Genomic DNA, 14260 nt, shown 5'->3' on the forward strand with positions numbered 1-14260 from the left:
ATATAGGCTTATTGTAAAATATTTAGAAAATGGAAAAGTCATACAGAAGAAAATAAAAATCACCTATAGCTCTGTTAGCACCCAGAGATGACCATTTATAACATTTTGATGTATTTCCTGCTAGTTTTGTTTCTATGTGCTTGTTTATTATACCATATTTCATCAAATCTAAGATGCTGCCAACTGTAAATATACATTATTTTACAGGATTTAAGAAAGAAAAACAGTGGCAACTATTATATAAGATACTATCAACTGTAAGATGTATTCCAATTTCAGAGATATTGAAATGTGAAAAAAATGTAGTTGATGAACTATAGCATAATGATTAAGGTATTCTCTACATTTACTACTTTATAAATTGCTTCTCTTTACTTACTATATTACCAATATCGAGTGCATATTATGCAGCATAGACGTGTTATGATTTATTTAGGCAATTACAACATTTAGGTTGTTTACAAATTTTTATTATAAGCAATCCCATGATCAATATCTTTCTACTTACATCTATGGCACTTGTAAGATGATTTACTTAGGGTAAATTACTACAAGTAGAATAACTGGTATATTTTTAAATTTTCTGATGTGTCTAGTCAGACTACCCCAAAATTCACTTCAGTTAAATAAAATGTGTGTTACACATTAAAAAACAATTTGATAATCAAAACTGGTATCTTACTGTTTATGCCTGCACTCCTTTGATTGCTGATGAGGTTGAACATCTTCTCAAGTTTAGTGGCCATCTGTGTGTGCGTGTGTGTGTGTGTATGTATTTGGTGAACTGTCTATGTATGCTGCACATATTTTATTGGAATACTGTTATGTTTCATATTAATTTGTAGGTGCTCTTTAAATGATATTGATACCCTCTGCTTATCATATATTCTGTAAATATATACAAAAATAATCTACAAAAAAATACTTTGCTTCAGTCCTTTGTCTTATTTTGTGGTACTTTCCAGTGTCAGAATTATTATTTTCTTTCCCTCTCTCTGCCTTAGAAAGTTCTTTCCACATGGAAAGAGCATGTAAATATTCACCTAGTTTTTCTTCCTTTATGATTTATTACACATAATGTTAACTCCACTGGAATTTTCATTTCCATAATGTGTTAGAGTTTGAACATTTTTTTCATTGATACAGTAGACTGGTTTCTTGACCACTTTGCCCCTTTATCATCTCATCTGAACTATTTCAAGTTACAAATACAACCTTTGTGAGAAATGAGACAGTGACATCTAAAACAAGAAACTGGCATATTAAACATTCGAATTTACCTTGTGGCCCAGGAGATGCCACCTTGGGGCCAGTGATCTCTAGGTTTGCTTGGTAACGATGTCCATTTTCTATCTGACTTGTTTCTACTTTTTTCCCAGGAGTTTTCTTATGATCTCCTTTGGGTTTCTTTACACGTTTGACCTGGAATGTAATCTAGGAAACAGAAACATGTTAGGGACAAATGACACCAGTGATCAAATCTGTCAATGATTTGTGAATACTAGTTTAAGAATAACCAAGTCCTGTGCTCAGGTTAAGTTCTCTCCTTGAGTTTAACTCTTAAAGACCTAAATAAAAAATGGTTAGTGAAATGAACAAAATAACCTAGTCTCGAAGAATGTATAGAAGAAACTGAAAAGAAAGATGTCTGAACTGGACAGTTCCAAGTCTGCAGGCTCTGACAGTGGCTTCACACCCACCCCATTTCCTCCTGCCTCCCAGAAGAGCCAGCAATACATAAGTAACATGAAATGCTTCCTCCTAATAAAATTCCAATGTGAAGGCTGTCCTGGACTGTGTAGCCAAGTAGTGCCACATACCCAACAGAAACTTCCCACTTTGCATACTAGGATCCCCTGAAAGACATGGGCTACAATTTTGTGAGAATTAAGTTGGCAAACTTACCCATTCTGTTGCTTCATCATCTTCACTTCTGCAGTCTCCATAGCAAGAGCTTCTGGCCACTCCATCCTGGGGACCTTTCTTCAGCACCCGTATTCCTTGTAAGTCTAGACGCCGTCCTTTCATCTCTAGTGCACCCCCAAAGCCTTCCAAAGGCCATGCCTGTTGAAATTCATCCACCAAAGCCAGTATTTCTTCTGACATTTTGGTTTCATCTGAATTCTCCATCTCATCAGAACCATTGCTCTCCTCAACCACCGTACCTGAAATTCAAGGGCCAGCACATTAGTAAAAGGTACATAGTACTCATTCAAGACCTTGGGTGACTCCAACCCTGCTTTTGGAGAAACGTTTTGGCTCTTCTTAGAGGCACTTCTATAGCCCAGTGTAATAAAAATACCATTCAGCATCTTCAAAATACATAATAAAATACTAACTTTGTCATCTAGTGGTTGCCAAAAGCCTGGCTGAGAACAGTGGCAGCTAGACAGGAGGCAGTCAGAGATTCTGTTATTAGTGAGCATGAGGATAGGTATGTGATATATTATTTTTAAAAAAAGATCCACTTGCTCTACATTCAAAACACAGATGGCAAGGATGAAGCTTATTATGTTATTTAATATATGGGATTCTTCAAGGTTTATTCAACTATCTGGACATAGCTGTGTGTCCAGACCATATAGCTGGCTTAATTGCCTTAACTGAAAAATTATTTGTTTAATGGAAAACTATCCTAATTCTACATGAAGGCTCCCATTTTTCTCTAATGGCTGATATAAGAAATAGCAATATACTACAATAATTTCTTTCTAAAATGATTACCAAGATATTATTTAGGTGGCTCAAGTCTCTTATATAAAGACTCCTATGGAAGACTCTCAGTGTAATGGCCTAGCAAAAATTCTCTCTCCTGAGAACTCAGTATGTTTCCTTTATTATCCAATGAAGGTTACACAGCCCTCTTGAGTTCTCCTCTAAGCTTGAATAACAAGGAAGCTCAGGCAAAATTAGCCTGAGTTTCTTAACAGAAGGCTTTCTTTTAAAAAAGTCTTCACTACTTAACTTTTCCTGTTTATTTTGAATTGGCTGGATGTTACACTGTGCATTCCATGAAAGTCATCCCTAGTCCCTTTAGGAAGTAGATAGGGTACAAGAACAAATAACAAAATGTCTCCTTTTGTAACATGTACCCACAGGAAAACCTGAGAGCTCTGGGTTGATACCTCACAAAACGCCAGTTTCATTATTCTAGTGCAGTAATCTTCAGTTGGTAATTCTGGCTTGTTCAGGGATTTAGAACATGGTATTATAGCCATGCACCACATAATGAAGTTCTGGTCAATGATGAACTGCATATACCACAGTGGTGCCATAAAATTATAATACCGTATTTCCCCTGTACCTTTTCTGCATTTAAATATGTTTAGAGACACAAATATTTACTTACCATTGTGTTACGCTTGCCTACGGTATTGCAGTACATAAACATGCTGTAGAGGTTTGTAGCCTAGGAGCAAGAGGCTACACAATATAGCGCGGGAGTGCAGCAGGCTACACCACCTAGCTTTGTGTAAGTAAGTACAGTATACGCTGTGATGTTCCCACAATGGCAAAATCACCCAAGGACGCATTTCCTAGAGCATATCCCTGCCATTAAGCAACACATTGGAAAAAATTCATGCTGTTTAGCTACAAAGAATTCTGCAAACCCAGTAACCCAAGGTTATTGCTTCCTTGTGCTCCTACCATATGGTAATATTTATCATTATTTAAAAATTCTGGCCGGGCGCGGTGGCTCACGCTTGTAATCCCAGCACTTTGGGAGGCCGAGGCGAGCGGATCACGAGGTCAGGAGATCGAGACCGCAGTGAAACCTCGTCTCTACTAAAAAATACAAAAAAATTAGCCAGGCGTGGTGGCGGGCGCCTGTAGTCCCAGCTACTCGGAGAGGCTGAGGCAGGAGAATGGTGTGAACCCGGGAGGCGGAGCTTACAGTGAGCCGAGATTGCGCCACTGCACTCCAGCCTGGGCGACAGAGCGAGACTCCGTCTCAAGAAAAAAAAAAAAAAAAAGAAAATTCTGAGACAGAGGGGCTTTCATTAATGGAAACTGATATTCCAATGAAGAGAGAATATGGAGCTTGCTGCAGGCTTCTGTTGTTGGTAGCCACTAAGCTTTTCTAAAGGCTGCTGGGGTTGGGGCGAAAGCAATTCCTAAAAAAACACTAAATATGTACATATTTTTATATTTTCTCCTCACAGGTGAGGAATAAGTAGATTATAAGTGTGCTCTGAGTTAGCAAAAAATAAACCAAACTTTATTGACAGCCTACTATGTGTCTATCTCTGTAAGCTGTAGGTGGGAACAAAAAATGTAAAGTTTCTAACCTTAAGAAATTAAATATAATGAATTTATAATCAAGTTGGAGACCGAAAACTACATACATGAAATAATAAGAAAACAATTTTTTTTTAGAGGAAAAAAATATTTGCATGTAATCACAAAATGCTTCTTAGAGAAAGGCAGACTACCTGAGACAGGATTTAGACAGACAGAGTAGAGGGCCAGGGAGGTCACTCCCCATAGGGACTTTTTTTTTTTTTTTTTTTTTTTGAGATAGAGTCTTATTCTGTCGCCCAGGCTGGAGTGCAATGCAGTGGCCTGATCTCAGCTCACTTAAACCTCTGCCTCCTGGGCTCAAGTGATTCTCCTGCCTCAGCCTCCCAAGTAGCTGGGATTATAGGCGCAGGCCACCACACCTGGCTAATTTTTTTGTATTTTTGTAGACATGGGGTTTTGCAGTGTTGGCCAGGCTGGCCTTGAACTCCTGACCTCAGGTGATCCACCCACCTCAGCCTCTCAAAGTGCTTGGATTCAGGTGTGAGCTACTGCATCCAGCCTTCTAGAGTGACAATTTTTTTTCTTAAAAGCATGTATGCATAGACTTATTTGTCTACACGCATGCATACAGGGATAGTAAAGGCACATGTGAGGGCATTACCAATTTCAAATTAATTAGAACAAAGAATGTATACAGGGGATCGTAACAAATAAGATACTGAGGAAAGGTAGGTGATGTTACAAATGTGTGGGAAAGTCACGAAGAGGATTCGTTGTAAAGGGAGCCTCTTGTTTCTTAAACAGAAGAATAACAGGATGAGGGCCATAATAATTACAAAGGTTAAAGTCTTAGAGTAGTAAATCAGTTTGTGTATTGGAACGGGGGTGTTGGACAAGGAAAGAGAAGACAGAAGACAAAGAGACCAATTAGAAAGGTATTGAATAATCTTTATAAGAGTTATAGAAGTAGGTTGTCTTAAGGTAAAGGGAAAAGGAATTTTTAAAAAAGAGAGGGAAATGTTAATGGAGACAAATTAGTAATAGGATAGGCTCAAAGATGATTTCAAGATTTTTAAGTCTAATGTGAAAAACTGGGATTTTTAATATATGACTATAGGTTTAGAATCTGTGAATATGTAAACAGAATGATATTTATAAAGACAACGGAGTTAGGAAAGGGCAACAGGATAAAGAGTTGGAATTGTAGACACTTGTCATTAATTCATGAAAATGTTTGTTGCTGTATCTAGCAATGTGCTGAGGGCTGGGTTGTAACAACCCATGGAACTTACAGTCTAGACAAGAATGGATGGAGGAATGTATCTTCAGATATTGTCCTATATAGAACACTGTCCTACACAACTGTCCTATACAGCTGAAAATACAGAATTCTGGTTTGGTGAAAGGTCTGGATTGTAGAGAGATCTCGGATGGTTTCAAATTATGCTTGAAGCAAGAGGAATAAGTAAATCTTAGGCTTGCTGCTTGTAGGACAGATGGTATGATATAAACTGAAAACAGAGCCTATTTTTTCTTGATTTTCGTTACCATGCACCATTTTCACATTGGGAAAAAGAATAAATATTGTGAAGTTGGAGAGAATGTGAGCATCCACAGTGAGGTTTATGTGAGTTCACATCCTTTACTGAGATGAAGCCTATTTCAGGGTAGTGGGAAGGTTTATACTTGTATCTGAGCCATATTAGGTACTATCAAGAATCACAGGGACTAGGAGAAGTGTTAAGAGATGAAGCTATGGGCCGGGCGCTGTGGCTTATGCCTGTAATCCCAGCACTTTGGGAGGTCGAGGCGGGCGGATCACCTGAGGTCAGGAGTTCAAGACCAGCCTGGCCAACATGGTGAAACCCTGTCTCTATTAAAAAATACAAAAATTAGCCAGGCGTGGTGGCAGGCACCTGTAGTCCCAGCTACCTCGGGAGGCTGAGGCAGGAGAATGACATGAACCCAGGAGGCGGAGCTTGCAGTGAGCCGAGATTGCACCACTGTACTCCAGCCTGGGCGACAGAGCAAGACTCCATCTCAAAAAAAAAAAAAAAAAAAAAGACATGAAGCTATGCATATGTAGTCCTGTTGAAAACAAAAGAAGCTTGTAATGTTCCACACACATCTGGAGATTCATGTAAGTCTGTGCACCTCACTTTAAGAGATGTCCAAAGCAGAAAATATACTTGGCAAAAGTACTCAAAACCATGTTACGTGAAGACAGACTGAAGAAGTCTAGGGGGATCCAGTGGCAGGAAGAGTAGCTGATATATTGCACCAAAAATTCGGGCTTGAAAAGATTTTGAAAAATTCCAAAGAGATTACTTCAAAGACAATGAAGAGACTAGAAGCCATAAGTTATTCAAGGAAGTGAGGACATTTAACTGAAGAAAACCAAAGACATAGGAAAGGAACACAGGCAGGAACAATAACCATCTTCAATGCCTAAGGGAATGTGCTATTAATGAGAAACAAGACTGATGCTGTTAGCCTCATAAGACAAAACTAGAAATGAGAGGTCATGTTTTAGCTCAATATTAGGAAAGACTTTTGGATCAGATGACAATGGTTATCCAGGAAGAAACTGGGATCATCATACCTGGAGTAGAAACAGAAGCCAGTGAATGGCTGCAGAGGACACTACTGAGAGGGAGTGGAATATCAGAAGCCGATTAACAGAAGGTGACTATATTTGATAAGAAACATTAACAATCTTGGAAGAGAAGTTTCAAGGAGTTTAGGGAGCAGAGGATGGAAAGATGAGTGCTAGATTCAAAACAAGACAGAAGTAAACAGCCATAGAAAGGTAAAGAACGCAAATTCAAAGAGATGGCCAGCAAAATCTGACCGACAACATCTTCCTCCAGAAAGTCTTGCATGAGTAATAGCAATGGGTGCTAGAGTACTTCAGATTGTGGCTTCTGAAGGCAAGTAAGGCACATACTATCTTTAACAACAATACTGTAGAAGGAATATGTCCCTTTGTCTCACAAAAAAGAGTATTCTAAGGAATTAGACAAACTTGGTTCCAAATTAAGATTACCACCATAGGGCTGGGTGCTGTGGCTCATGCATTTGGGAGGCCGAGGCGGGTGGATCGCCTGAGCTCAGGAGTTCAAGGCCAGCCTGGGCAACACAGTGAAACCCCGTCTGCACTAAAATACAAAAAAATTAGCTGGGTGTGGTGGCATGCGCCTGTAATCCCAGTTACTTGGGAGGCTGAGGCAGGAGAATTGCTTGAACAGGGAAGGTGGAGGTTGCAGTGAGCCGACATCGTGCCATTGCACTCCAGCCTGGGTGACAGAGTGAGACTCCTCAAAAAAAAAAAAAAAAAGATTACCACCATAGGGCCTTGGGCAATTCTGTCTTCAGTCCTAGGGTTCTCTTTAGAAGGCAGTGATCTGATCTGAAGTCAGATTGGAAAGCTGCAGATATGCTTACAATTTAACACATAAACAATGACATAAAATTTCAAGCCAGTAATCAGAAAGCACAAAAGGCTTAGATTAAATCACTCGGATTAAGGTAGGTAGAGAAATCATTCTCTTCTGAGCAGAAAACAATAATCATGAGTATTCGTTGCCACCAGTGGTGTTCTTCCTTTTTTTAACTGGGTCAGTATAGCAAGAGAAAACCGGGAACTCTGAGTAGATAACCTAGAAAAGCAAACAGGGAATCTTTCCTGTAACAATTCTTGTGCAAATACATTATGGCTCCCTTGAACTGAACAGATGTTTACTGATCATGTACTATGTGTACGTGTTTGTACAGACTTTGACTCCTGAAGACGCAATTATATGTACATTTGTAGAACATTTACTGAGTTCTGAGTACCAGGCACTAAAATAAATGCTTCCCAAAGTTATTTCATTTAAATACTCAAAACCACTCTATAAAGCATTTTTGTTGGTTTGTTTTTAAATAAATGAGGTAAGAAAGGCACAGGAAGATTAAGTAACTTGCAAATCTGATCAGATTTACATTTTAGAAACAACTCTTTGGACGCACAAAAAATTATTTAATAGTGGTTGTTTCCGCTTTTAAAATTCTGTATTGATTACATGTATTCTCTTTCTTCACATACAGACTAAAATAAAAGACTAGATTTAGAGAGCCAAATTAAGATGCTACTGCAATAGTGTAGGCAGAAATGAAGAAAATCTGAATTCAAGCAGTGGCAGTGGGAATAAATGAAGAGATACAGATGCAACAGGTCTGAGAGACTGACTGGATACAGTGGTGCCTGGGTGAGTTGTGATGTTCTTAAGAGAGATCAGGAATACAGAAATTAGAAGCATTTCAGAAAATAGGGCCAATATGAGGAGGAGTTCAATTCTGGATATGTTACATTTAAGTGCCTATGGCACATCCAGATAAAAGAGTACACACACACACACACAAAAAGCAGAAATAAGATCTGGAGTTGTAGAGAATGTCTTAGCTGAAATATAGGTCTGGAGACATTGGTGTAGTCAAGGGTATTTGAATCACCAAGAGATAACACATAGAAGGACGAGAATAGAAGGTCAAAGTTAGGATCCTGGATAACCCAACAAATAAAGGGCAGAATAAAAGTAAGTGAAAGAAATTTTAAAAGATGGTGTGTGGATAGAAGAAAGCCAAGGGCAAGTGATATTCCAGAAGCCAAGAGGAAAGGAGACAGTTTCAAGAAGTGGGGAGGAGTTATGCATCCAGATACAGTAAAGTGGTCAAGTGGGTGAATACTAAAAAGAAGTCATGAGTTTTGGCAATTCTGATAATCTTAGCAAGAACTGTTTAGTACAATATAGCTCAAAATGTGGTCATAAAATGGAATCTTAGGAGACGGCGTAATAGGTAAGCCCACTATTCCAAATCTTCATATTTTACTGGGTTTAGTGTAAAAGCAACTTATCTTCCTTTTATAATGATTTACTCAATATACTAGTAACATTAAGAAGACTGATAACATAAACAAATCAGATTTGTTCTAGCAATATAAGACACTGAGGTAGAGAACAAAGAAAGTGTGAAGAACACTTTCACACTGTAGCTTGTCTTCTGTCTCACCACCTAGGGGTCACCCCCATGATGCTACAATATAATGACTGTTAAAGAAGAAAACAAGTTCTTAAAAGTAGAGAAAAGCCTAAGCTTAAAGCTTGAGAGTTGATTTTTCCCCAGAAGCACAGCTCAGGTCAAATCAACTTACTTTCAAGTCTAAGGGCATCTGAGTCCCTCCCTGAATTCTCAACAGAGAATACAGGGTCCTCCTCTGTTCCTCTCTCAGAGGGCTCTTCTTCAGCAGCATCCAGTGACTGTGAGTTGTCAAAATATTTCTGTTTGTCATGGCTGTTGTCCAGGGTTTTCTCATGACAATTACCTCAATGACAAGAGACACAGATATAGCATATTAGAAATATCTCTTTTGCATAGTACTATAGTACAAGGTCCCAAAATATCAAGAAGAGCAAAAATGTGACAATGCTGGTTTTTCTTCAGCAGAACAGACAAAAATCAGTGAGCTGCAGCACCCAAAGCCAGATCATTACTGTGATTCAAGATTTTGCGCTAAAGTTTCAGACGCAGGCTATTGTCAAGTATTTAGGAGGAGAAAAACAACTCTAACAACAAAGATCAAACCCCAAGACCTTGTTCCATTCATAATGGCCATGAAATATTTTCTTGAAGTTAGAAATATCATCAAAAAGCTTTCCTTCTATTTGTGAGAAATGACAGGTTAATACCTGGATAAGTCTGAGATAAATTATAGCAGAGAAAAATACTATTTTTGCGTCATGGCTTAAAATGAGATATACCAAAAGGTGATGAATTATTAAAAATTAAAAGCCAAAGAATTAAAGGGGGATGATGGCAGAAAGTCAACAATTAAGGCTGCAGTATAACTTTTGGAAATGTTTTGCAATGTTTCTTTTGGAAAACAAGTTCTGGTCATGTCAATAAAAATAACTTTTGGTATAGTGGGAATGACCGCTATGGCGACTTTTACCTGTGAGTCAAAGGATTTTGACCCTATTAAGAGTTTTGTGTTAATACGAACCCAAACCCCCACTATTCAGCTCTACCTGATGGTCATTCTCTGGGTAGGGGAGTATGTTCCCAGATGGTTATATCTAATATGGCAGCAATCTGGCTGACATCTGTCCCTCCTTTGACTACTCTTGGTTAGTTCTAGCTGATCTGGCAAGTTGAATACGTGTCCTCTTTCCCCCTTGTGTTCCATGGACATTTTCAATGAAAATGCATTTTCAATGGAGAATCACAACTTTCCTGTTAGAGGACAATTCTTTGGTTAAGAGTGTGTAAGTAGCTGCTCTCCTTTACCAGAACATTCAAACACACTTTAAGTTTAATTTTTAGAGAATGTTGTCTCACAGATAGATCTATCTATCTATCTATCTATCTATCTATCTATCTATCTATCTATCTATCATCTTATCTGTGTGCACAGATTCACCAAATCAAGCTCCCTCCACATGAGTGGAAACACAAGATGTCTCTTTCTTGACTGATGGCTCTCTTTCAGATTTCACAATTTAAGGAAGTACTTCTAATGCCATCTCCCTTACTGTGCCAAGAAAATGTAATGGACTCAAAACCTTTTCCAACTTAATAACTTTAGAGGAAGGGGACTACATGCTTAGAGAGTCACTTTCCATTTTTCACTTTTACAGTATTATACATTGGAGGCTACCATATTTAACAAGACTATGTCAGAAATTGAGATTCTTTGTTTTAAGAGTTTTAACTCTCAAGAAATCGACAAACGACTTGGGGAGACAGTAAATACAAGACAACAAAGAATACTTGTTCCAAATAAGTGCTTCAGAGAATAAGCTTTGAGTAGTTAGAACTCAAATTTTAAAGAATAGGCAGGACTTATAAAAGGGGAACTACATGAAATGGAAGAAATATTTTTTGAGTGCTTTATATTTTTTCCTCCACTTTACCCTCATAAAAACCATGTGCATCTTCATTTTACAAATGAGGAAACCGATTCTCAGTGAAATAAAGTAACTTGTAGATCTGAGATCTGGATCAGGTTTATCTTATTACAAGGCTTCTAGGCTTCCCCCCGCCAATCAGTAGGGAAGGCAGCATTCTAGGCAAGGAAGAATAATGTGTTGGGCAAAGCAACAGGCACAGGAATTCTCATTTGTGTTTGGGAGCAGTGAAAAGTACAACTTGAAAAAGACTGAGTGTGGTGTGTGTGTGTGTGTGTGTGTGTGTGCCCGCCCATGGATGGCTAATGGGAAAGAGGCCATGAGCAAAGTGTGTGTGTGTGTGTGTGTGTGTGTGTGCGTGTGTGTGCGTGTCCACCCATGGAGGGCTAATGGGAAAGGAGCCATGAGCAATGGTAGTTGCTTTCTTTCTCCAGATTCTCCTATGACAGGACAGAGGTTATTAATTTGCCTCCACTTCTGTTTTCACCATCTGGTATGTGTAGCTAAGTCAGGGGAGCTAAACATAACAGCATTAAAATAACACAGAATAATGACATCAACCAACTCTGCACACCCAATTGAGTATAATTTATTATGAAGAACATCACACTTCTCAGAGACAATTCTTAATTGGGATATAAATAAGCATGACTATTAAAAGCAGAGAGGAAATAATTATGACAATGATGCTGATTAAAGCATTCTTCACACTGACACACGTTGTGTAAAACACTATAAAAGCAAAGGACAAACATTTAAGACTGGAACCCAGTGAAGCTCTGTGTTTTCTGAAGTTGATTTCCTCCCTCAACATTTGATTCTCTTCTGTTTCTCTCCCACTCTCTGCCCACAGTAAAAATTTAATTGGTCCCATCTTTTTAAACTTATGCAATAGAAAAAATACCTTGTAGGTAATTTATAAAATATTATGTGCACAAGGAACCCTGAAGCTAAATTACTCCTTCTGCATGACCTCAAACTCAGACATCTTGAGCAAGCCATGTGCATTCTAAGAATGTCTTGTCCTCAAATTCAGGAAATTGGGGCCAACATCTCTCAGGGGGAGAGAAGAAGAATCAGGGAGAACAGGAGGAATAAAAAAAGAGTAAGAGGTTTATGTTAGGGTATTTCGTGGAAGTAGGCATCAAAATGATCACATAAAAGCTACATGCTTTAAGATTAGAATTGTGAATACTAACGTTCTTACACTCAACTGTTAAAAACAGACCAGTTTGGCCAGGTGCGGTGGCTCACGCCTGTAATTCCAGCACTTTGGGAGGCCGAGGCAGGCAGATCACAAGGTCAAGAAATCGAGATCATCCTGGCCAACATGGTGAAACCCCGTCTCTACTAAAAATACAAAAATTAGCTGGGCATGGTGGCACATGCCGGTAGTCCCAGCTACTCGGGAGGCTGAGGCAGGAGAATCGCTTGAACCCGGGAGGCGGAAGTTGCAGTGAGCCGAGATCGCGCCACTGCACTGCACTCCAGCCTTGCGACAGAGCGAGATTCCATCTCCAAAAAACAAAACAAAACACCCAAAAAACCAACAAAAAAAGCCAGACCGGTTTAGGGTTCTGATGTGATTTGCATACGTAGATTGGCAATAGTTGAATTGCCTAATTTTAAAAATTACTCCTTCCAGTTTCTAAGGGTAGGTGAAGTATTTTAGAGGAATTTAAAATTTCCATTCTTTAGACTACAGTATAGGTCTGCTCCAGCTCAAAGGGGAACTAAAAAAAGTTGCCTTTGTGGAAAAATATTGCCTGTTTTCCTGGCAGAGGTCGGAATGATGTTCTCATTAAAGAAATACAGGAAAATATTGGAGAAGGAAAAATGGAAAGATACCTGGAAAGTAGCAAGTCATCTTCTATGCATAAGACTTATTTTTTGCTGACACAAAAATGGGGAGATTCTATGACTTACACTAACCTTGAGAGGTATGAGTTTTCTTTAAAGGAACAACACTATTTAAACAAAATGCTTTAGGTAACAAGGTCCCAGGTGAAAATGGAAAACACTTTTCTGTGTTTAATGCTCTTACTTGCTTACAAAGCATTTAGCATCTAATTCAAATCCTGGCAGTTCGGTTTTTCTTAGAAGTAAGAGACTACAAGACTATCAACTAAGTATAAAACTCCAAAAAGGGTATTTCTGATTCTGGAACTACTATGAGATCCTAGTATATTAACATTCTTTTCTATGCGTAGAGTAACTCCTGCATAAATAGGGTTATTAATACTAACCTATCCTACAAGGGTGTTTGGAAAAACAACTACATATTTAATATACCTTGTCAAAGTAAAGTCTCCTGACGGGTAAAGTCACAATTTATCATGTGGCTAAACAGTTTTTCAAAGTATACTAAGTTCTCAGGATCTCCTATATTCTCATCTTAATTGTTTACAAATTGCTAGAAGAGTATTTTCCACTTTCTAATTAGAGTTGGATAACCACTTATTTGTTAAAACGAATTCTTACCTTCTAAATCTCATATATTGGTAGAGACTCCTGGTTGGGTAACTTAGGATGCTTTTTGGTGAGTTATAATAAAGAAATGCCACAAATGAATTGAGAGGCATCAAAACTTTGTAAGAGCCAAGTAACTAAAGCCAGCACCAGTGATAAGATCCTGTGGTTCTTTTAGCATTAGAGCAGTGGTTATGGGTACAGCCTGGCGAAAGACAAGTTACTTTACCTTTTTGTGAATCAGTTTCCTCATCTACAAATTGAGTTTTTTTGTTTCTGTCTTTTAAGAGATGGGGGTCTCACTATGTTGCCCAGGCTGGACTTGAACTCCTGGGCTCAAGTGATCCTCTTACTTCAGCCTCCTGGCATGTGCCACTGCACCGGCTGCAAATTGAGCTTAATAATAATATCCATTTCATTAGGCTGTTGAGAATTACATGCAAAGAGCCAGACCATTGCCTAGCACATGGTAAGATGCTACTATTATTAGCCCTGACTCCCTAAAAAGCTGCACTGGGATAGTAAGTTATCCCAATGTAATCCTTTTAAAATAAGGCCTTTTAGTTATAGCCAACTCAGAATCTCTAGTACGATCAATTAAC

At 38.6% G+C, this 14260-nt stretch overlaps 1 protein-coding gene across 10 annotated transcripts in view; it reads right to left on the reverse strand.

Moving 5' to 3' along the window:
* Positions 1–14260, reverse strand: part of TTC17 (tetratricopeptide repeat domain 17) — a 125935-nt gene that overhangs the window by 37681 nt on the left and 73994 nt on the right. For 7 of the 10 annotated variants that reach the window (XM_055281869.1, XM_055281864.1, XM_063641841.1 and 4 more), the window contains 3 exons: positions 9437–9607; positions 1906–2165; positions 1281–1434 (listed from right to left, as the gene is read on the reverse strand). In XM_055281869.1, the coding sequence (XP_055137844.1) occupies positions 1281–1434; positions 1906–2165; positions 9437–9607 (585 nt within the window). The remainder of the gene's footprint in view (positions 1–1280; positions 1435–1905; positions 2166–9436; positions 9608–14260) is intronic. The other 3 variants (XM_055281866.1, XM_055281867.1, XM_055281865.1) reach the window with 1 other exon arrangement.

The sequence above is a fragment of the Symphalangus syndactylus genome, chromosome 6 (genome assembly GCF_028878055.3).
Source record: "Symphalangus syndactylus isolate Jambi chromosome 6, NHGRI_mSymSyn1-v2.1_pri, whole genome shotgun sequence".
In the NCBI taxonomy this organism is placed as follows: Eukaryota; Metazoa; Chordata; class Mammalia; order Primates; family Hylobatidae; genus Symphalangus; species Symphalangus syndactylus.